A 24,360-nucleotide genomic window follows, 5' to 3' on the forward strand; every position below is an offset into this window, starting at 1 on the left:
TCTGAGTGAGATGCCATGGTGGCAGACAAGACAGGCTGCGCAGCAGTGGGTAGCAGTGCTGGCGAGGCCAGTCTGGAGCAAAAAGAATTGTCCTTGGTTTTTCCTCCCTTATTTTGAGCAGTATCCTGGTGATGAGAGGTAGTGGAGGAAAGGTGTAGACCGAAAGATTGACCCAGGGGAAGGAAAGGGCATCCACTTTCCAAGCCCTGCAGTGATGCTCCCTGGTGCAGAACATGCTGAGCTGATTGTTGGCATGGGAGGCAAAGAGGTTGACCTTCAGGGTGCCCCATTTCTGAAATATTAGGGTGAAGGTTCTTTTGTCTAGCTGCCACTCGTGTGAGTCCAGAAGATTTCTGCTTAAGTGGTCTGCCAGACAGTTTAGAGAACCTGTCAGGAATTGTGCTAACAGATGGAGTTGCATGGCAGAGGCTGTGTGCCAAAGGGTCATGGCCAGCCTGCATACAGGGTAGGAGCGAGTCCCTCCCTGCTTGTTGATATACCACATCACAGTGGTGTTGTCTTGATCAGGCGAGCCCCTGGGAAGAGAAGGGGGCCTGAAAGCTGTCAATGCGTGCTAGACTGCTAACATCTCTTTTTGGCTGATGTGCAGATGGATTTGCTGTGGGCTCCACTGGCCATGTATGCACCTGCCGCCCAAGTGTGCACCCCAGGCATAGCCTGATGTGTCTGTGGTGAGGGTCTGGCCAGTGGGGGGGGGGGGTGGAGTCCCTTGTTGTGGGAGCATGCTGCTGCCCACCAAAGAAAATCTTTCCTGAGACAAGGTATCATGGGTATAAGAGTTTCCAGGTCTTGGGAGTGTTGACACCAAAGGCTTTTTAGGTACCACTGAAGTTTCCTCAAATGCAGTCTGGTATATGGAATGAGTAAAATGCAAGATGCCATGAACCCCAGAGCTTGCAGGATTTTCCTTGCAGATAAGTGGGGTCTGGTGGCTAACTGAGAGAAGTAGGCCGTCAGGTAAGTTTGCTTTTTCTGGTGTAAGGAATGTCATCTGGGATGCTGTGTCCAGGCTTGCTCCCAGGAATATAATCCTTTGGGTGGGTACTAGTTTGGATTTCTTTTCATTGAGTTTACCCTAGGGAGGTCAGTAGGGACTTTACAAACGCCAAGTGCTAGAGCAGCTTTTCCTGTCTGCCTGAATTAGACAATCATCTAAGTATGGGGTAAAGCTGGATATTCCTTTGTCTGCAAAAGGCAATGGCCACAGTCAAACATTTTGTGAAATCTCTGGGAGCAGTAGATAAGCCAAAGGGAAGTGCAGAGAACTGAAAGTGCAGAGATCCTGCCCTGAAACATAGGTATTTCCTGCATGATTCCCTGATAGGAATGAGGACGTAGGTCTCTTTTAGGTCTAGGGTGGCTAGCCAAGCATCCTTAGACAGCATGGGTAGCAGTTGCTGGAAGGTGAGCATTTTGAATTTTGGTATCACCAGGAAAGTGTTTAGAATGGAAAGATAGAGGATGGGAAGATAAAGGATGGGGCGCCAAGTGCCATCTTTTCTGGGTACCAGAAAAAGTCTGGAGTAGAAACCTTGGCCTTTCTTGTTCTGCAGGAATGTGCTCTATTGCCCTCACAGAGAGCAGGGAAAGGACTTGCTTTTGTTCCTCTGCTCACTGGTTTGGAGGTAGACCTGGGAACCCTTTTTGGGAGTGGAAGAGTGTGGAAAGGAAATTGGTATACCTGGGACACTATGTTGAGGACCCAGCGGTCGTTGGTGATGGTGGCCCGGGTGCTTGCGTGAAAGGAGAGTTTTCCTCCTAGGAGTAAGTGAAGTTGGGCAGCGGGAGGGTGCGGGGGAGGAGACTCATTGTGAGTTCTAACACTGAGGGGGTGGCTTAGAACTCCCTGTTTTTGAAGTGGATGAATTCCACTGTTTTGATCTCTGCATCCCCTGTGGCTGCTGTCTGGGGGGGGGGGGGGGGCTGCTTCTACAGGGTCTGGGCTGAACTGACCTGGTAGCAGCAGGAAATGACCAGTGCTTGGAGGGGCAATGCCTGCTGAACCTGGGTGGCTGGCCCTGTAAGAAATCCTTAACTGTGCATAGATTTAGTTTTTTCTTCCATCTTTTTTAAGACCACCTCTGCCTTAGTGTCAAATAAGTTGTCTGTGCAAGGGTGCATCCAATAATTTAGATTCAACATGGTCTGGCAAGGGCTGTCCCTTTAGCCATGCATGCCTTCTAAGGACAGAACTGGTGACTACTGCCCTGCAAGGAGCTCCTAGGGCATCAAAACCACAGTGTAAGGTGTGCTTAGTTACTTGACTTGCTGAGTGCATCAACTCTTGTAATTCTTTAGATTCTGCACAAGCAGGAAAGGAAGACACTTTTTGTTTGAGGAGTTCCATGGTATGTTGCTGAAATTTTAGCATATGGAACTGGCAATTTAGTGCTCTGATAGCAAGAGTAGCAGAGGTGCATACTTTTTTTACCCCATCTGTCTAGTGCACGGGGATCCTTATCTGAGGGGGTGAGATTCTTAGCAGAGGTTGCTTTCATTCCTTTAGGCCCTTGAGAAATTACCTCAGGGTCAGCAGTAGGATTTTTGAAAAGAAATTTGAGAGTCAGGGGACTCTAACACCTGTCAAGTTTTCTGGGTGCAAGGAGGAGTGTGTGTCAGGAGTCAAACTGGATTCCAGGAAAACATCATCCACAACATCCAGGACTGGGGGAATGGTTAGGGGTCTGTGTTGTGGAAGATCTAAGAATTCTCTGAGTCTCTTTTTAGACTGAGGGTAGTCTTAACATTCCCATCAGAAATGGAAATGCTCCCTTAAGGTATGAAGGTTTTCCCCAAAGGAAAAGTCCTCTGGGGGAGAGGCTGAAGGAATGGAATCCACTGCATCAGAATCCTCATAAGCAGAGAGGGGTTGAATGTCTTCATATTCAGATGCATCAGAGTCCTCAGACTCCTGTTCAGACAAAACTACTGGGGACAGATCTCTCTTTCTTTTGGAAGGGGTAGCTTTGCTTCCCCTGATCAGCATGATAAGGTCTTCTGCCATTTTTAGCATTTGAGATTAAGGCAAGGAAGCAGGTGTCTGAGATTTGGTCGTCAGTTTCTTGAGTGTTGTTCGTACCCTGGGCCTTAGAAACTTGGTAGTGAGAGATTTTTAACTTTGAAAAAAGGCCGCAAAGTTAAGCAAGTCAACTAAGTATGGAAAAATGTGGATACCCTGTATTACTGGTTCAGCAAATTCCATCTGGAACAGCTCATAGTATTTTGTGAGGGACTGAGAAACCTCTGCATTCTCCCAATGAAAACAATGGCACACTAGGGAAACAGTCTCGGAGAAAGAGAGACCCCTCACAGGGAGAATCAGACGGTATGCTCCCCTATGAATCAGAAATCTAAGAAAACCCTGTAGCTGTCCTTTTATCTTCCTGTCCAGATTCAGAATCTTGAATCTTTTCAGGACAAGAGACATCCTCCTAGCCTGAATCAACTCCCAAGCCAGGTCTAATAAACCACTGCTGCCAGGGGAAATTTGAACAGGGGCAGCTGCATGTTTAGTTTTCAACTTTGTTTTGAGAGGAAAAATGGGGCCAGCAGTGTTGTTAATGACAGCAGCAGCCTCCTAAAGGATGGGAACAACATTCTGACTAAACAGGGAAAATTTCACTGCTCCTTCTCCCAGCAATGACTAAAGTGGCTATCTCTTGCCCAGTGCCCACTGTTGGGATCCTAACAGTTGCAAAGGATATGACTAACCCATACTGGCTGTAGGTGCTACATCAGAGGGATGTGGGGTAAAAGATGTGGTCTGAGGAACAAGCTTTGGCTACAGCAGTCACCCACCAGCGGCTGAGAGAAACTGCTAGTCTGCTGTGCTGGCAAAGGCTGTTTTGCTTAACTTTTTTTTTGTGGCTGGAAGAACCACGGACTGTGGGATGGGTAGTCTGTTACATGGTCTAGCCAAAAAAGGTCCCTCTTTCTCAGGGAAAACAACAAATAGCACAAGCCGGCAAAAAATTAAAGTTGTAAAAATTCACTTTTTCTAAAAACAGCAAAAAGCACTTTAATGCACTTTGCCAACCTCAAAAACTAAAATAAACTCATTTTTCATAGAAAAAAATGGGTATCAACCACTTTCAACAACTTTTAAACTGACGGGAGAAAAGCACACTCCATTTAAAAGTACAGTTAAGTCTCAAGACAGTCCCTTAAAACACAAACTCCTAGTTGAAAAATAATTTTCTGAACCATGAAAGTACAATTGAACAACAAATATTTAAATGTGCAAGTCCCCCCCCCCCCAAAGGGAACTTGTCTGCCCAGCAACTGAACAGCACAAGCCAAAAGTCTATCTTTGAAAGCCCATACAGGAGCGCTCTCTTTGGCAGCAAAAAATGCTCTGAAGGGCTTCACATTCAAACCTGTGGCTTTAGGTAGCTCAGCTCGAGCTGTCAAATAGTCTGAGCATGTGGAAGGTGCCCTGAAGCTTTGGAAGCTGGGTTGGTTAGGATATAACTCATACATCTAAGACTACTGCAGCAGTGATGAATATGATGAACATGTAATGTTTTCCAACAAAGATATTTCAACTGAACTGTGGTTGAAAAGATTCATGCAGAGGTCTTGCTAATGTGTGAAGAAAGAATAGTTGTGTAAAATCTTACCATAACCATAGATGTCCTTCTCTTCCATGTTGCAGTACTCAGTGTGGGATTCTCCACCTTAGGTGACCCTAACACTGGCACCTATACAAAAGCTTAAGTCTGACTGCTGTAGGTGATGTGGGATGTCACACATAGGGCCATAAACCAGGGACCTTAAATGGGACGTCTGCACGCATAGACCTCAGAACTTAAATGCCCAGTTGGACAGTGCCACAGAGAATAACAAGAGATGTCAGCATGAGGTGCAAAGTGTCACATGCTGGCTAGTCTGTCCCTGATGTAGGGTAGAGCTTCAGAGTGCCCTAAAGATATGTCAGTAGTCACTAAGGGAGATAGGTGGGTGGGAAGGAATATTGCAACATGGAAGAGGTCATCATCTATGGTTATGGTAAGATTTTATACAACTATTCTATGTCCTTCTATTCCTATGTTGCAGTATTCCAAGTGTGGGAGAGTACCACAGCTTAATTAGAGGGAAGGGTGGAGGTAGATGTAGCTGATTCCACAAAACCCTGCAGGGATTTCCCGTGCTCTGGATACGTGGTCCAATTTGTAGTGTCTGGTGAAGGTGTGAATTGTGGACCAGGTGGCTGTTTCTAGGATGGAGGCTGTGTCCAGGCCTTTGAGGAAGGCTTTGGTGGTTGCCATGCCCCTGGCAGAGTGAGCTCTTACCCCCTGGGGTAAGTGTTTGCCATGGTGGGAGTAGCAGATGGAAATAGTTTTCCTGATCCAACAGGAAATGGTTTGCTTGGAGACTATTGCCCAGGGCCCTAGGGTGGCAGGATACAAATAGTTGGTTAGATTTTCTCATGCACTAAGTTTTGTCTAGGTAGAATCTTAGTTGTCTGTGCACATCCAGGGAATGGAGTATCCTCTCACTGTCATTGGTTGGAGAGGGGATAGAAGGTGGGCAGGTGAATGTATTGGTTTAAGGACAGTTTATTGACCACTTTAGGCTTGAAGGAGGGATTAATGCATAAGGTCACCCTATCCTTGTGGAAGGAAGTGTAGGGAGAGAGCAGGCCATACGAGCTTGCAATTCTGGCACTCTTCTAGCTGAGGTAATGGCCACTAGCAGTACAGTATTCCATGTACACATTTTGAGTGTAGCAGCACTAGTTGGTTCAAAAGGGACCAGTGTTAGTTTTTCCAGAATGAAATTTAGGTCCCAGGTGGGTGGGATGGGTTTTCTTGGTGGTCTGATGTGTAAGACCCCTTTCAGGAACAGTTTGACATCTAGCCTGAATACTAAAAGGGGATCTAATGGTAGACAGGCTGAAATTGCTGATAGGTGGACTTTCATTGAAGAGTAAAAGACCAGCCATAATTAGTTCACACACACAGGTAAGGACTAGGGGCGGTCTGCCTGGCAGGGGTCCCTGTCCTTATGGAGACACCATTTGGAGAATCTTTCCCATTTTAATAAGTAAGACAAGAAATAAATTCTCCTCACCACTACTAAAGACACCGAGGGTAGACAAATGAACAAAGAAAAAAGACCTTGGGTGTCGTCCACAGCTTCAGGCTTCAGACTGTTAAAACACAATTTATTAATTGCTTAAAAAGTGAACTGACAGGATGTAAACTTCACTAGAATATGGTGAACTGAAAAAAGTTAAGTATCCAAGCAGTTGTCATCCACAGCTTCAAACTTCAGGCTGTTAAAATTCAATATACTTGTCATTTCATCAGCTTTATACACTCCAGTGAAGTATATGTTTTTGTCAGCTTTGCTTACAAAGCATCTATTAACTGTGCTTTAACAACTTGAAGCCTGAAGCTGTGGATGTTAATTACTAGGCTAATTATTTCAGCATCTCAGTGAAGCTTGCATTTTGTCAGCTTCACTTTTTAAGTTTTCAATAAATTGAATTTTAACAGCCTGAAGTTTGAAGCTGTGGATGACAACTGCTTGGATACTTACCTTTTTTCAGTTCACCATATTCTAGTGAAGTTTACATCCTGTCAGCTTCACTTTTTAAGCAATTAATAAATTGTAACAGTCTGAAGCTGTGGACGACATCCAAGGTCTTTTTTCTTTCTTCATTTCAATAAGTAGGGTTTCCTAGTAGTAGGCCTCCTGGCCTCCCTCAGGACTAAAAGCATGTCCTCTGAGTAGTGGGTGTCTTAAAGGGATTAGAAGTTTATCACTCAGAGTGTTAGGCATAACATCTGTAGGTGAGGGTGAATTAGAGCTCCCTTTCATTGTGAGTAGGTCCACCTTGTGGGATAACTTGTGATGACTGCCCCCAGCTAATGTCCACCTTGTGGGATAACTTGTGATGACTGCCCCCGGCTAATGAGAGAAGTAGGGGAAACCAGTGCTGCCTCGGCCAGTAGGGAGTCATCAGCAAGATTTTTGGTTTGTCCTTCCTGATTTTCAAGAGGACTTTTTGAATGAGAGGGAAGGGTGGAAAAACATATAGAAACCGTCCCTTACATGGAATGCTGGAGGCATCTACCCTCCATGCAAGTGGAGAGTGATCCTTGGTGCATGCAGAATTTTTTCAATTGTCTGTTCTGGGGGGAGGCAAACAGATCTACCGGAGGTGTGCCCCACTGGTGGACAATGTCTAGAAAGGTATCCCTGTTCAGCATCCACTCATGCTGCAGGGAGGATGTTCTGCTGAGAATATCCGCTTGTTTGTTTTCCTGAGAGGGGATGTATATTGTCTGCAGGGTTAAGCTCTGCCTGGAGGCGAGGTCCCAAACTTGTAATGTTATCCGGTATAGGCGGTAGGCCTTGGTCCCTCCCGGTTTGTTGAGAGTATAGTGTCTGTGAATATCTGACGGGGCTCGGTTGAAGGACAGGAAGGAAGGCTTTCAGCGATAGAAGCACTGCAGTCATTTCCCTGACATTGACATGTTTCTTTTTGAAGGTAGGGTTCCAGGCCTCCTGTACCATGAAACCTTTCATGGTAGTGCCCCACCCTAGGTCTGATGCATTTGTATTCATATGCTGGATAGGGGAGGGTGGTTGTAGTGGAAGGCCTGGGTTCAGAAGTATTTCTTGGATCCAACACTTTAATTCTGTTTTGAGGCAGGGCAGGAGGGTAATTTGTTGCTCTAGGGGATGTAGGTGTTGACACCACACATTTTTCAGGTATCATTAGAGCTTTCTCATGTACATTCTGGCTAGGGGCAGCATCGGGATGGTGGCTGCCATGAGCCCCATGATTTGCAAGAATTCTCTTGCACATATCTGATGAACCTGCAATAGGCTTTTGAAGTAAGTGGAGACAGAGAGAACTTTGTCCTGAGGGAGAAAAGCCTGCATCAGGTCTGTTCTGATCCTGCAGCTCAGAAATATTTTGTCCTGCTCTGGGATTAAGGATGACTAAGAGGTTGAGGGTGAATCCCAAGCTTTGAAGTAGGGAAGTGGTGAACCTCAAATGATTTAGAGAGGTGTCCACCGTTTCTGCTAGAATGAGGATGTCATCTAGGCAAGGATAGATTTGGACACCTTTGGTTCTGCAGAAAGCTATGGCTAGAGCTAGGCATTTTGTAAAACCCTGGGTGCAGTAGACAAACCAAAGGGCAAGGCTGTAAACTGAAAATGAGAACAGAGCCCAGTGATACTTAAGAATCTTCTGTTGGAGGGCTTTATAGGAATATGGAGATATGCTTCCTTTAGATCTAGAGTGGCCATAAAGCCTGGGCTGGCAATAATGAAGTGTTTGAAGGGATAACATTCTGAATGATGGAACCTTTAGGAAAAGGTTTAGAAAGGATAAATCTAGCATTGGTCTCCAAGGGCCATATTTTCTGGGGACCAGAAAAGGTCTTGAGTAGAAGCCTTTTCCTTCCTGCTCTGGAGGGACAGGTTCTATGGTTCCTAATCTCAGAAGGTCTTGCAGTATGTGAGGGATGACATGGAGTTGATTTTTTTTTGGGGGGGATGCCCCTTGGAAGGGGGGTTTTCCTTCCAAGAAAGGAAATATCCATTTTGTATGATTGCCAGTACCCAAGCGGTCTGATGTGATGGATTTCCAAATGGGGAGGCAGTGGGAGAGGCAGGCTGACAAGGGGAGATGGGTAAGGCAGCCACACATTGTTGGTTCCACTTCTAGCTTGAAAAGGCAGTCTTTGACTGGGTTGTGAGACAAGTGGTCTGGAGAAGGTTTGTCTCTTGGTTCCTCTCCTATGCCTGGAAGGGGAAGCAGAGGATAGGGGTCACATGACAAAGGTGGTCTTCGCAGAATAATTCCAGTAGTACTTGGGGATGGGGGACATAAGTAAATGCTTGACATCCTGAAGCTCTTTACATTTCTCCTGCAGGTTTTTGAAAAGGTCTGCAGACTGTTTACCAAACAGGAGGTTGCGGTCTAATGGGGCATCTAGGATTTTAGACTTGAAATACTCTGGCAGGGGTTAGAGGCACAGCCAAGAGTATCTGTGGAGTACTGATGCAGAAGCAGCAGACCTTGCAGAGGCCTCTGCTGCAGTTAAAGCATCGTAACTGCATCTAACAGAATGTCTGGCTACCTGGGAAGCCAGGGACAGTTTAGATGCTATGTCAGTTTTGGTGGGGCAGTCAGGGGTGGATGCCAAGAGAGTAGAGGCTTGTGAAACTAGGTCCAAGGCATATTTTATCATGTGGGTTTGGTAGCTGATAGCTCTGAAGGCGAGGGTGGAGGAGGTGTAAACCTTCTTTCCTATCCTGTCCATGCTTTTGCTATCCTTATCAGTAGGAAGAAGAGATGCTGAGGGAATCGGTCTAGATTGCTCATTAGGGGATATAGTAATTACAGCAGGGTCTGCCAAGGGTGGCTTTACTAGGAATTTTTGTTCAACTGGAACTTTGTAGAACCTGCCCAGTCTCTTAGGGGCCGGTGGTTGAGAATCTGGGTTCTTTGATGCTGAAGTGAAAGCAGCAAGGTAAGCAGGGATGATGGGTGGGAAGGCTGAAAGCAAGGAAGATTCCACTTGGAGAAGTTCAAAGTACCTCCTTTGAGTGTAAGTCATTTGGGAAATGACCCATTTAAAGTATTCTTTCATTTTTGTGATAGTCTCCCCAAATGTGATATCCTCTGTTGGGGAGTCCCCTTCTATGGATTTCTCATCTGGAGAATGAAAACAAACATGAAGCAGGCAACCAGGCTCCACACAAACATTTACCAGCTGAGAACTAAAAATAAAAAACTCCAACAAATGGTTGCCTGCTTCAGTTTTGTTTTCATTTGTTGGAGTTTTTTGTTTTTATTTCTCATCTGGGGAATAATATTCAAGAGGGGAGGCAATCTGTGAGAAACACGAGACTGATTTATCTGAAGATGAGTAGTAGGGTTCCTGTTCTTCATCTCCTTCTTGGGCAGTAGGCAAAGGGAGAGAAGTGGCGGAAGCAGGCCTAGGACTAAGCACTGGAATAGTGGAGGCGGAAGAGGCTGTGGGCCAAAGGGCCATGACTGCCTGCATCAAAGAGCTGGTAAAGGATGGTCAGTCTGGGACTCCTTCAGAAGGTGGAGTCTGTTGCTTTGTTTTCTGTTTTCCTTTTAAAGGCGTAGGTCTTGGAGAAGGCCTAGGTTCAGGAACCTGGGAAACAGCAGGGCTTTCAGGCAGTGGAATCCTCATCAGTCGTCCAATAATACCTGGTTCCCCCTCGACATAAGTAGGGACTGACATCAGGGCCATCTCCATGGATGTGCTGCCCGTCACTTCCTAAGCGGCTTCCTCAAAGGTTGCCATTGAAGTAGACTGTTCTACTGGACGTCCCACAACCCTAAATTGGAAGCTGGTGGGACGTCCGATGGTGGAGAGGGAAAGGATGTAGGCCTGGAAACCTTGGCCTTTTTCGGTGTTGGTTCCGTCCGAGCAGCCGATTTGGGATCCATCCTGAGAGCTAGTTTTTTTGAGCCTCTGTTTTTATTTTAAGTATAAGTTAAGAGCGACCAGGTGGCTATGGAGGGTCATGGGTACAAAAGATTGACAAATGCAGCAAGCGGTATGGTCGTGCTCTTGGCCTAGACAAAAGATGTAGCGGTTGTGCATATCTTTATGCAGTATCTGGCAGCCGCATTGGCATTTACCCTTCTTAGTTGACATCGGCTAATGGTAACTACAGCAAACCAAGCTCAAGCAAATAAAGGCAAAAATCCCCAATGGGGTACTTAGCTTTAGAATTCTTCGAGTATAGGAGCAGAACGATCGATGTGACATCGACTGCAGCTGAAAATTTTTGAGGTCTGTGCGTGCAGACGTCACATTTAAGGTCCCTAGTTTATGGCCCTATGTGTGATGGTCTCATGCACCTACAGCAGCCAGGCTTAAGTTTTTGAATAGGAGCGGACATTTGGGTCACCTGAGAGAGAATCACACACTAAGAATACTGCAACATAGGAACAGAATGCCCCAGGGAGGGAAGGAGTACCCGAGAGGAGGCCAGAGAGGAAGGTGACCCTTGAGCTTTGACAACTGCATAGAAGGAACTGGCCATGGATTTTCTCCCAAATGGACTTAAACTGTAGAGTAACTTGCTCTATCATGAAAAAGGACAGACAGAAAATCCAAAATAGCATGGAGAGGAGCTGAAAGAGGGTCTACATTCCTACTAACGACCCAAACTGACAATCTGTTCCATTTGCTCTTGTATACTTTTCTAGCAGAATGCCTTTGTGAGGAAGTCAAAATGTGTACTACATGAGATGAAAGCTTGGACTGTCTAACCATCACAGGAACTGGAGAAATCATGCAGTTAACTAGGGGGCTTTAATGTGCAGGTGAGGCATCCCAGATGGGTAAGAGAAAAGGTCTGGAGACGAGTCCAGCATCTTTAGAAGGCGAATCAAATAAGACCAGAGGAGGAGAAACCACACCTGTAAAGGCCACATGGGGCAATGAGGATCACCATTCTCTTGCTCAATATTGCTTTCCATAGAAACTTCAGCATGAGAGGATTAAGAGGATAAGCATAAGAGAGACCAGTGGGCCAACTGTAGACGAGTCCCTCGGTGACTTCCTCTCTTGTGGCTGCTGCACTTGGTGGTAGAGGGGGTGGCAAATGAGTTGCAGCAAGGCTGAGCCCAGATGTTGAAAATCTGCTCCAATTCTGATTGGGTTAAGGGACCACTTGTGAGGTAGAACACCAGATCTGCTCAACTTCTGTACCAAAACATTCAACTTCCCTGGTACGTACATTTCTATCAGAAAGTTGTGAGAAGACATCACCCACTGCCAAGCCCTTATGGCCACTCAACACAAAGGGTAAGACCATGTTCCTCCTTGTTTGTTGATGTACCAGACCGCCAACATATTGTCTGTTTGAATGGCAATCACACCCCTGGGGAGGGAACCCTGAAAGGCCTACAATGCTAGGACAACTGCCCTCATCTCCAGCAGACTGATGTAAAGACTGGCTTCTGTGGGAGAACACGTGCCCTCAACCATCTTTCCCAAGAAATGTCCCCAGCCGGGAAGTGTCCATTGCCAGTGTAATCTCGGGGAAGGAAGAACAAAAGATGGACTCTAAGCATCTACTGAAGTGTCCAACAGCCACTGAATGTGGTTCTTGCAAATCTGGGTGAAGAACATAGGAAAGTGTGTCTAACATCTCATCAAAGACTGAACTGCGATGATCCACTGTAACACACTCACAAAATCTGGCTACAGGAATTAAAGTAATGGAGACCGTCTATAAGCAGAGAAGGCTTTTAACAGATCTTGCTAGTGTTTCATGATGGGGCGTGTAGCCACTGCTTGATGTTGAAGAGTGTGAATCCTCAATTCCGGCAATCTGGCTAAGTGTAGCTTGGTATCTAAACTGGCTTTAAATGAACTCTAAAGTTTGGACTGGATGAAGTTTTGACTTTGAGAGGTTAGCAGTTTATCCCCAAGAGAGAACACTGGTGGACCAAGGAGTCCCTGGTTTGTACAATAAGATTCCTGGTGGGAGCTCTCATGAGTCAAACATCTACATGGGGGAGTGGTGCTGTGGAGAGACCAAAAGGTAGGGCTCTAAACTGTAAGTGACTGGCTCCCAGCCAAAAGCACATACACCTCCTGGAACATTTGTCCATTTCTATATGATAATACGATTCCTGGAGGTCTATCAAGTACATCTACGCATACTTCAACAATGACTACATGGATTTGAATCATGACCATCTGGAATTCCATCTTACACAGACAGATTCAAGAGACTGAGGTATACAATGGGCCTAAAGTCCAGGCTTTTTTCTGGCACCAAAATGAACCTTCAGACTACAAATCCATGCTAGTCTACCATGGGACCTCCAGGATGATTCATTTGTCTAAACTTATTTCTTATGTTGCTGTCTTCTGCTGTGGGGGGGGGGGGGCACACTGGGAGGTTTTCTTGAATGGGGGGATGGCAAAGAACAGAAATCTTATAGCCTCTGGTTATTCTATATTCCTAAAGGAGTTATTTTCCTTGTGCTTCCCTTTATCCAGTTCCTTATCTTTTTCATTCTCCTTTACTTAAATCTCCTCCCCTTCACCCTTTTTTTCTTGGATGAAGGGGAAGACTATGTGGATGACAGGAAAGGGGGAACAACTCCCATTTGGCAGGGAGAAGACTTTTAAGTAGAAGTTTACTGTACCACTCAGTGACAGCAACACAGACAGCAGTCTTCCTCCAAATGTGAGGCCTCTAAACAATACACACACTGTACGAGCATCCTGATTTTGGATTTTATGCATACGGGAGATGCACTTTTTTAAAAATTGGACAGCTTCTATGACATCCTATCACTAAAGGGGAAAAATTAGATTAACAGCGCAAACACAAAATAAGCAAAAAAAAAAAAAAAAAACCCACCAAAAACCACAAGAAACTGCTGAGAAAACAGGATAAAGACTCGACTATATGAAATTAAAGCCTTAACGACTACCTTAAAAAGGAGGAAAATGAAGAAAACAACCTCCAACCACACGGTAAGTTTATTTGGGTAGGGAAGGTGGAACAAAGGTAGTATAATAGCCCCAAAGGGAAAGAATATAAAGGGTCCCTTATCTGATACCTGTAAAAAAAACAAATCTTGTCCAAGCACAGAAGCAAGAGATCTGCATCAGTAGCAATCGAGTCACAAACCAGATCTGAGGTAGCTTAGTAAGGAGAAGACTGTAGGGTAAGCGGAAGATACTGAGCCTTGGATCCAAAGTCTGAGTGATCAAAGTTAAATCCAATCAGATCTGAAGCATCCATACACTGAGGACAGAAGGAAGAGAGAAAAAGCAGATTTAAGGCTATAGAGATAACCTACATACCGAGGCATAAACCAGTTTAGCAATACCCATATTTATGGGTACATAAGATGAAGTATTCTGGTGTATGGATTAAAAAGGATTCTGTTCTGGCAGCTAAGTATATGTGGGAATAGAATAAACAAGAGAATACAAAACTTGAGAAAATGTAAGCTCTTAATTATGGATATGGATACTTTCAATGAACATTTTTAGTCACTTTGTATGGAGCTGAATAAAGAGATGAAGGAAGTTATATATGAGGGGAATTCAAAAGTATTAGAAAATAGTGCTGCAAAAGCTCCTCCTAATATAACTGACTCAAATACTTCCAGAACTCAAAAAATGATTTCAGAACTTCTTACAGCACTGACACTGCCTTCTTCTATTTGATTAAACTATGTTGCACGTTGCTAGCCAGACAATGGTAAATGAGTGCATTTTTGTCTGTGCCATTCCAAAACCCTTGAAAATGTTACTCTAATCTTCTGTAAAATCTAAGTTCCCTTACTTCTCCCCTTGTTGCCAACAAATTATTCTCAGATTATCCCTCCAGTTGAGTAGAAGCTCTGAAGTGGAATGGAAATATTCTTTTTTCCTTTTCATGCTATTACTGTTAAACAGCTTAAAAGATCAGTGCATTGACTTTTATCGTCACTACCTATGTGAATGACGCCAATCTATGCAGAAGCACTACACTAATTCAATATTTCTGTAAGCTGGTGACACCACAATTTTTCTTTTTGCTGCAATATTTTCAAGTTACAATTCTACATAAACAGAACCCACCTCTAAACTCACTGGAGTCTAGCTCATGCCTGGATTGGTGTTGCTATAGTGACAATAAGTCAGACACCAGTTATGTCTAATTTTATGACAAAAGACTTGTAAAGGGGTTTTATTAGGTTACCACTCCTTCTGAGCTTCAGTCCAACAAGCTCCAACACACTGAGCTTCCCAAACAGTCCACCTGCTGTTACAATGTTATAGAACACGTCTAAAAACGCAGAGAGGTAACCATGTATACGGACCTCCCTTTTCAGTCAATGGATGGCTGACTGATGAATCAACAGGAGCAAATCCAGTGGAATGGCTTAGCACACAAGTTGCCATCATTCCCGTCTTGTCACTTCTTTACCACTTGAGACATCTGGCTAGTAGGCCTACCGTTTTTATAACTGCTGTCAGTCCCTCACTATGGACAACTAACTTATTTCACGATACCCTACTTCACTCTTCCACATTTCTTCCTTCAACTACCTTTATTTTCTTTTTTATCTTAAATTCCAGCAATTTTCATCTTCCCTGTTTATATTCTTCTTTTAATCCCTTATTTCCCCCATTTACAACTACCTTTTTTTTTATTTTTCTCTCTATAACTTATTTTCTTCTACCTAGGCAACAAGTAGATAAAATCAAACTTTGCACCTTGTATCTCTGAGGTAAAGACCTTAACTATTATGCCAACCTTCCCCCCACCTGTGTGTATATTTTTATGCATAAACTACTCTCTTTGTATCATCATCTTTGTTGCTTTTACTACTCTGGAGCTTTTCTTCCCAGGCCTCTACTGAAAAGGCATTATACATGCTGCTCAGTCGGACTTTCCTAGTAAACAATGCAAGTAATAATAATTTTGTTTTAAACACGCTGTTCTTATTTTGAAATGCTGCTGCAAAGTAACATGGAAATGCACAAAAGAAACACACATGCTGCTGAAATGTACATTGTGATCAGTTAATGACTTCCAACCCTAACTTTTTTTCCTATAGAAAAATGTCCTGTGAGAAACTCTGTATTCCTTGACCAGGTCATCCCTGTAAAGAGGCTTAACATCACATCTAAATCTACATTACTGGTATCAGGGCCAGCTGCCCTTTTGATGCACTTCAAACACTAAGTTTTCTGTTTTAGCAAACTTAGATTTCTACAAACGCAGCTGCATGTTTAATAATTTTTTCTTTCCTTGTATACCTACTTAAGCAACCTACTTTTACTAACTCATTGTGTAAGTTCCTCAGTTACAGCTTCTAGAGGGGATATCACTTATGCAAAGCCTGCACTCCCTTCTTTGGTTGTCATGGGTTTTCACCAAGGTTTTATGTCTTCTGGCACAGGCTAAGAGCATGCTGACAGGTAAGGCACGATCCAATAAATTGCTCCACAGGTGTGTGGGTGTACTGTAGAAAGGTATGAGATTGTTTCCCAAGAAGGACTAGCATACTATTGCTTAACAAGACAGCGCCTAGCTTCCTTATGATGGTCAACTGCATACAGCTGCCAATGGGATGGTAAACACTGCTGAGTATTTGGTGCCCATTCATAATGGACAAGCTTAACCTTCAAAAGCTGTGCAGAATAACAATATGGACTCATCACTTGGAAGGAGGAGGGAGTGTGGTTAGGTGCAATGCCAGTCAAGAGGCAGCAGAAGCAGGATGAATTAAAATGGACTAAACCATTGCAATGGAATCTGTCTCATGGGATGTGAACACCAACTTAATCCTGTTTATAGTCTTCCTTTTCTTAATCCCTTCTTTCCCCCTTGTTTATAACTACCACTTTTATATTTTTCTCTCTAATTTACCCTCTTCTCCTACCATCCTGGTTTTCTGTTACTATTGAAAGAAGTTGAAAAGCTGTGGTAGTGCTGCGGTAGCATTGTCACCTCACAGTAAGACGCTGTCCAGTTCGATTCTCAGCTAGAACGTCTTCTGCGTGGAGACGTGCGTGAATGGGCGTACCTTCGTTGAAGGTTGTGCGTCGGGCCTGGCAAGCCGGTACGTAAAAATCAACTGCCAATCATTAGCGGACTGGAGTTCTGCTGTGGCGACCCCTAACTGGGAAAAGCCGAACGACACAAATTGAAAGAAGTTGAAAAGTAGCTGACATACTCAGCGGATTTAAATATTACACATGGCACTAATTCCAGAGCCAAACTTGTTGAGCAGAATCCAGAGTCTGATTAGTGGCTTTGACCTCTGTAAAAGCTGGTGGGGAACGATAGGAGATAATGGGAAGTGATTGGCCACTGCCAGATACAAGTGAGATGTGGCTGTGGATCTCCACATGATTAACACCTACTGAGAGGACATGGCTCTGGTTTCCTATGTGGGTAACACGCAGTGGAGTACTTTGTACTCGCACTGTAGAGCTTAAGCCTAGCAAGCCTGGTCTGCCACGTGTAAGCTGCACAGTAAGCTGAGGGGACTTCAACATGTGGAGGGGAATTTAACATGTGGAGGCATGTTTCCTCTGGAGGGCAGCATATAATGATGTTCATAAGAGCTCCTGCAAGGGAAGATGGTGCTCCACTAGGAAGATGGTGCTCCACTAGGGAGAGGGCAAGGTTACCCTGCAGAACCAGCAAGCTGAAAAGCTGAACCATACAACTTTTGCCAAGGAAAGAATGAGCTGATTGGGTATTCCTAGCCAAGGATGGAATGGGTTGGAGGGCTCTCTCCTAACCCAGGTATTCTGTGCTCCCGGCTACAGTGGAATGAGTTCGACAACTGGATGCAGGTAGAGGAGTCACTGGGTTCAGCCTGGCAGAGAGGGGAATTTAAAATAAATGATTCACTTGGATTCAAGAAAATAATGTGTTTACTGTCTCCAGGTACAAAGAACAAAAAGGTATAAAGAACAATAACAGTAAAAAAAAAAAAGTGCTAGTACTGACTAGAAATTTAATCAGGACACCATGGAAACTCTTGTACAGTTCACACAATGGGATCCTCAACAGCCACCTACCTTACACCTCCAAAGCCAACAAGAATGACTTAGGCTAACGAAAAAATGAGGAATAAAGTTTTACAAATGCAGCAATGCACCCCCCCCCCCCCAAACACATGCACCAACTATACAATGCAGGGATTGCACAGAGACAAATACAAATGCCTGGAGAATGAACACAGGAATAAAAATCCTGCAACCTTCCAGTATAAAGGTGAAAGGGCAACCTGCTCAGCTTACTAGTTAAGGTAATGTTCTATGTGCCACAGACACTTCTCTGGTCTTACAAATTACCAATATTAGGAAAACGTGGACAATTTGAGACACCAAAGGTTTTCTAACTCGTCTTATTTGAAATATGGCAAGATGGAAAAAAATATTAAATTATTCTATTATGGCAAAAATTAAAGAGCAAATACGTACAATCTTTTCAGTGATGACAGTCCTTCAAAAGCTCCTGGCTCTATGTAGCTTAAAGTATTATTCTTGAAGTCTCTGGAACAAAAAAAAAAAAGAGGTCACAGTTTGAAATCTGTAATACAGCAGTGCAAAAAATACTGACATGAAATAAACTGCTGGTCCAGTTTCACTATTAAAATGAACCTGCCGCACAAAAAGAAAAAACACAACAAACCTGGTCCACTGACTTGATTTTGATCCAAGATACTGCAGATCTTAAATGGAAGTGGGCATACATCCTAAGAGGAATGGACAGAAGGATGAGGAGGGGAATCCCACTTCTGGGAAGAGGCCAAGACTGAAAGCTTCCTGGGATGGACATTCAACTTGTCACTTAAGAAGATGGTAGGCAAACATTGCTGGCCATCCCTGTTTCTCACAGCCTAGCTTACACTCTCAGACTACATCAATGGACCACCCCCTTTGATCAAGTCCCAAACATTCTGTCATAATGCAGATCTCCAGCAATGGCAAACATGGTGACCTAATAATGAAAGTTCTTTGTCTTATATCCCAATGGCTCATTCCCAGTTTCCCGTTACTGACTACACAGGGTTTTGCAAGTTCTCTGTGTTTCATCTCAAAGCACTCCTGTCAGTGATTGCATAGCATTTTCGTATTCCCCTGTTTCTGCGTAAGTTAAGTCAACTGATGCAAAAAAAAAAACAAACAGCAAAGCAAGAGAAGCAAGTGTATTCTGGGCAACATTTTCAGAGTCGCACTACAGATCTACTTTGTGAAGAGAGGAATATTGCAAATTTAATAGGGTAAATCAGCAGTGATGAATCTCATCGATTCTTCAATTACCTACTTATTCCAGTTCAAGGTCATGACTACACTCTGGGAGATTTCTTTAGCACTCAGCAAAAACAAGGCAGACAAACCTTTGCAGGACACATACATACACACTTGTACAGTTCACACACATCTATTGACAAGTTAGAAAACCACTGGCTCACATACTGCAGGTGTCTGGAAGTAGAAGGAAATCCCAGAGCCTGATGACAACCCAAGTGGGAAGAAAGTCCCATTTTAAAGATTCTGCTGAACTTCTGAGTAGTAATACAAATAGGCAATTGCACATACTCAGTACTTACACAACACATAAGGAAAAAATATAAAACAAGTTAATCTTAGAAACATGGAATAATACTTTTTTAGGTTTCAAGTTTGGTGGTGTAGTCTGACTGAGGAGCAGTTTTTCTGCACATCAAACTGACTGATAATGATAGTGTCATCTCAGCTGATGTGCTCTTATTACCCACATTTCCTAAGGATTGGTATGCTCTGCAATTATATGGGGGGATGCTGTTTTCAGAAGTCTAAATGCAGTATTCAGAAAAATTTCACTAACAAATACTGAAATGTCACTGGAGATTAGTACATCAGTTAACAGTAACCCTGAAATAAATTTAGCAATGGAAAATCTGACATATGAGGTAGGGCTAAGCATACCTCTCAACCTGGAATCATCAAAAATCGGGACAAAGACCCGTGAAAAATAGGTACAAATCTATATGCTGACTAGCATAACATCTGCATACATAGTTGTATAGCCCCACCCACTCCAATAGAATTGTGGGATATCAACTTTTAAACCCAAACTGAAGGACAACCAAAATAGAATCATGAAACACAAAATAAGAATAGTGTTTTATTTATATTTCAACTTGTGCAAAACTTAAATACAATATTATTTTATAAAAACAACACTGGGTGTGGATGGGCTTCAGCCTTCTTCATTAAATAAAATATAAACCACAACAAATTATTTATATTAACACAAAACTTTGAACTTGTATACAACTAAAATAAAATTCGCTTATATACAAATAAAATTTACTGACATGTACTAGTCTACTTACTACTACGCACACATAAAACAATTGTTACCTCACAGCAAGAGGTTCTCCCGTTCGATTCTTCGCTGGGCCTGGGAGTGCCTTCTGTGTGGAGTCTGCATGTCACACCCGCGGTTGGGTAGCGTTCGAAAGACATGCGTGAGTAAATGGGCGTGCCTTCGTTGAAGGTTGAGCGTCAAGCTGGCACCTCGGCGTTTCGTAAAAATCTACTGCCAATCATTAGCGGACCGGAGTTCCGCTGTGGCAACCCCTTACTGGGAAAAGCCGAAAGACAAACAACAACATCACCACTGATTCTAGGGACAACCACAAAGCATTCTATAGCTATGTCAAGAATCTCAATGGCAACACCAAGAATTGCTCTGAGTTACAGCACAAAGGCATGAAAATTACAGAACCAACTGATATTGCCAACGTCCTGGCAGATAGGTTCAGTGCTAACTTCACACCCCTCTCACCCCCCTAAAGGGCCTATATCTATACAGGAAGAATGCAGATTCCCTGTAATCACAACTACACAGGTAAAAGCTGCACTCTCTAAAGCCAAAAACACAGCATCCATGGGACTGGACAACATCCCAGGCTGCGTTTTACACGAACTTCAGAACGAACTGGCTCCTCACCTAAGCACCATGTTCAATCATAGTCTCACATTAGGTTTTGTGCCCAATGAATGGCACATAGCAACATTTTATCTCACTCCACAAAGGGGGAGCCACCACTGATCCCGGGAACTATCGCCTATTAGCCTGACAAGCCTGGTCTGCAAGGCCATGGAACGTATAATCATGGAACTCAAACAAAGACATTGGTAACCTCCAAACTCTGGACCCCACTCAGTTTGGGTTTGTGAAAGGCAGATCATGCCTCATGCCTCCTGAACCTGTTCGATTTCTTTGAGGCAGTTACCAAAGCTGTAAATGAGGGTGAGGTGGTTCACACAGCCTATCTTGACCTCGCCAAGGCTTTCAACACCATCCCCCATTCTGGAATTATAGCTAAACTCACTAAACTAGGTATAAATCCCTACGTCACAAGATGGGTTGCCAATTGGCTCACTGACAGAACCCACACTGTAAAAGTTGTAAACTCCAAATCTGACTTCAAACCAGTGACATGTGGAGTACCACAGGGTTCAGTCCTGGGACCTCTCCTGTTTGGTATCTACTTCTCTGAAGTACAGGCTAACACAGAAGGCCTTTGGCTAACTAAGTTCACAGATGACTGCAAACTAGGAGCCATAGTTGAGTCCCCAAATGATGTGGACATCCTACAGAAGGGCCTCACTGAGACAGATGCCTGGTGTCAGAGCCATGTTCTCAAGCTCAATGCCAAAAAGTGCATTGTCATCCCCCTATGGTAAAAATTCTGTACCCATGAACTACCACATATGTGGCAGTCTACTTAACGCTGAATGTGTGGTGAGACCTGGGGACCCAGGGGGACAGTAGTCTCTCCTTTGATAATCACATCGCCACAGTAGTCAGGAAATCCTTCTACATGGCACACCTCATCACAAAAGAGTTCTCATCTAAGAAAAGTGAGGTCATTGTTCCCCTCTACTCGACACTCATTAGACCCATTATAGAGTACAATGCCCCTTTTGGAATGTACCTCACAAGACATCTGCAGCAACTGGAAAGGCCACAGAAGTACGTCACAAAGAGGATTACTGGCCTCAAACAGATGCCCTACATTGACTGTCGCAAAAAACTCCAGCTTTACTCCGTAGCATATCGCCTACACCAAGGTGATCTCTGCCTAACACAGAAAGCTATGTCAAACCCAGAGCTGTTGGACATGCTACACCTAAAGAAATCTCAATCCTTCCAAGCTACACGCTCTAGAGATCTAAACCTTGTCACGACAATAAACAGGACATGCTGGAGGGATAGATTCCTGTCCCAGAGACTTCCCATACTTTGGAACAAGCTACCAATCTATGTCAAGCAGAGTTCCTCATTAGCACTCTTCAAGAAAACTCTTGCTAAGTGGATGGGAAATGGGAAATACACCCCGGGGATCACTTCTGTGGCTCTGCTTGACAGGGGCACAGGAAAATAACTTTCTTGGGTGGCGTAAGCCGGGGAACCTTGTTAGCTAGGCTTACTTCGGTCCTTGGGCCGATAGCCTAGTATCTAACTATGAACCTATGAAATACTACATTGACTGGTGTAAATCTACTTGATGCTTGGATGTTTACTATATTAATTTTACAATTTGAATGCATCATCTCAGACACAATAAAACTACTAACCAGACCACACACACTAAAAGGCAAAAAATCATTAAACATTTTGCCTAACTACCAAAATAATACATTAAACTGCCTGTAAACAATAAATAGCTCAGTGCATGCAATCATTGGACTTCACCTGCAGATCATCTACATCATATATAGCATCTCAAGACTTGGGGAACCAGAGGAGATGAAAATACATGGCTGTGTGAAACTGATATCCCTAGGTCTCCTTAGTATTACTTTTCTGCTGCTACAGGGCAAGCTATCACAGCACAGAATGATTTAATCCTATGTACAGAATGCTCAGTATTGCCAAATACAACTGAAAATCATATTCCAACCTCCATGCTAATGGCAAAATCATGTCTAGTTAAGAAATAACAATCACGGTTTTCATTCAGAAATAAGTACTGTGGGTAGGAAAACAGAATAAAAACAGCATCTGCAGCCATTTGTGTCCTAAAAGTCCAAGATGACACCCACTGAACATAACATAATAAAGTTTATATATTACTATAGTTTACTTCATATATTAACATCTTATTAATGTTAATGGCTTACTTGCTGTACTGGGTTCTAAACTACAGCCATAACAATTTTTGCACCACCATTCTCTGTCATACATTACTAACTACACTACAAACTGTGCATGTATGTAAATGCATGTCTGTGATTCAAAAATGTTTTATAGTTAAGTTAATATCTATTTCCATTATCGTGATAAATAAAAAGCACCATATCAGCAATCATCTCCATTAATCCCTTTTTACTTTGTTTTTGGGTGGGGGGACTGAGAGATGGTCCAGTCATTTTAAATTTCTGCAAGCAATTAACAATAATTTATAGTGCTACTCAAGGAAACTATGCTGCTCAGGACCCACAAGAAGCCAACAGATTCCACAATAAAAGTATACAAGGATAAATCATGGAGATCCTCACAGAAAGTACAGTTGTGTACACTTACCATAAATGTAGATGTTCAAGTGTATTCACTGTTGCAGTCATTACATTTAGGTAATCTGCTAGCAGGTCGGCCTGATTAACAAAGTCTTGGGTCCTGCGTCGGTTGCTGTCCCTTCTTCCATAACGTCAGGTCGTCAGGGGTATAAAACACACAGCCAATGCAATTACATCAGTTTTTCTTGCCCCAGATGTCAGGTGCCCCCCAAATGGGGAGCAATTAAATATAAAAGTACAATGATATACCTCCAACAAAAAAGCAAATACACCAAAAAGGCTTTTAAGCATAGTAAAGGAAAGTAGAGGTATAGCCAAAAGAATTTAGGGGGCTGGAGGGAGGGTAACCAGGATTGCAACAGTGAATACACTCGAAAATCTACATTTATGGTAAGTGTACACAACTGTACTATGTTTTTCGTGTTTCACTGTTACAGTCATTACAATTGGGTAGATTCCCAGAGCTGTGGTTGGGAGGAGAAATTTAGACAGCATTAGGACCAGCTATAAGGCCCTGCAAGACTGCAGTGGCAAAGCCAGCTCTGGATTTAGAGAAGATTGGCAAATGGTAATGCTTGGTGAAAGTATGCACAGAACTCCAGGTAGCAGCTTCTAGGATGTCCCTGGGTAGGGATGCCTCTGAGAAAAGCTGTAGAGGTAGATGCAGCCCTGGTGGAGTGAGGTCTGATCCCCTGGGGGATAGGTTTTCCATGGTGCTTATAGCAGAAATGCATGCAATGGCCTATCTATTCAGAAATGGTTTGCTTTGAAATAGCCTTCCCCTCTGCACCTGCAGTAAATGCTATCAGCAGTTGTTCAGATTTCTTTTGAGATTTAGTCCTGTCCAAGTAGAATCTGAGTTGTCTGTGCACATCTAAGGAATGCAGTATCTGTTGCCCTTTGTTCTGTGGATTGGGAAAGAAGGTTAGCAAATGAATGGACTGATTAAGAGCCACACTGGATATCACCTTGGGCATGAAGGATGGATTGGTTCTGAGGGACACCTGTCCGCATGAAAGATGATGAAAGGCTGCACTGCCATAAGGGCCTGCAATTCAGAAACCCTTCTAGCTGAAGTGATTGCTAAAAGGAAAGCTGTTTTCCAAGAAAGAAATGTTAAATCTGCGGTAGCAGCTGGCTCGAAAGGAGGTAGAGTGAGTTTCTCCAAAACAAAGTTAAGATCCCAGGCTGGGGTTGGAGCTCTCCTGGGTGGTCTCAAATGTTTGGCCCCTCTGAGGAACTGCTTGAGCAGTGGATACAAGGGGGGGTT

General features: G+C 43.6%; 1 protein-coding gene across 1 annotated transcript in view; it reads right to left on the minus strand.

Annotated features, from left to right (window-relative positions):
- ADGRA3 (adhesion G protein-coupled receptor A3) overlaps positions 1 to 24,360 on the minus strand; it is a gene marked incomplete in the record, with an annotated part of 1,325,547 nt that overhangs the window by 686,714 nt on the left and 614,473 nt on the right. Inside the window, 1 exon segment of the mRNA XM_044062081.1 lies at positions 17,994 to 18,065. Within this exon segment, the coding sequence (XP_043918016.1) occupies positions 17,994 to 18,065 (72 nt within the window).

Source organism: Protopterus annectens, chromosome 2.part1 (genome assembly GCF_019279795.1).
Source record: "Protopterus annectens isolate FY-2018-M chromosome 2.part1, PAN1.0, whole genome shotgun sequence".
Classification (NCBI taxonomy): Eukaryota; Metazoa; Chordata; order Ceratodontiformes; family Protopteridae; genus Protopterus; species Protopterus annectens.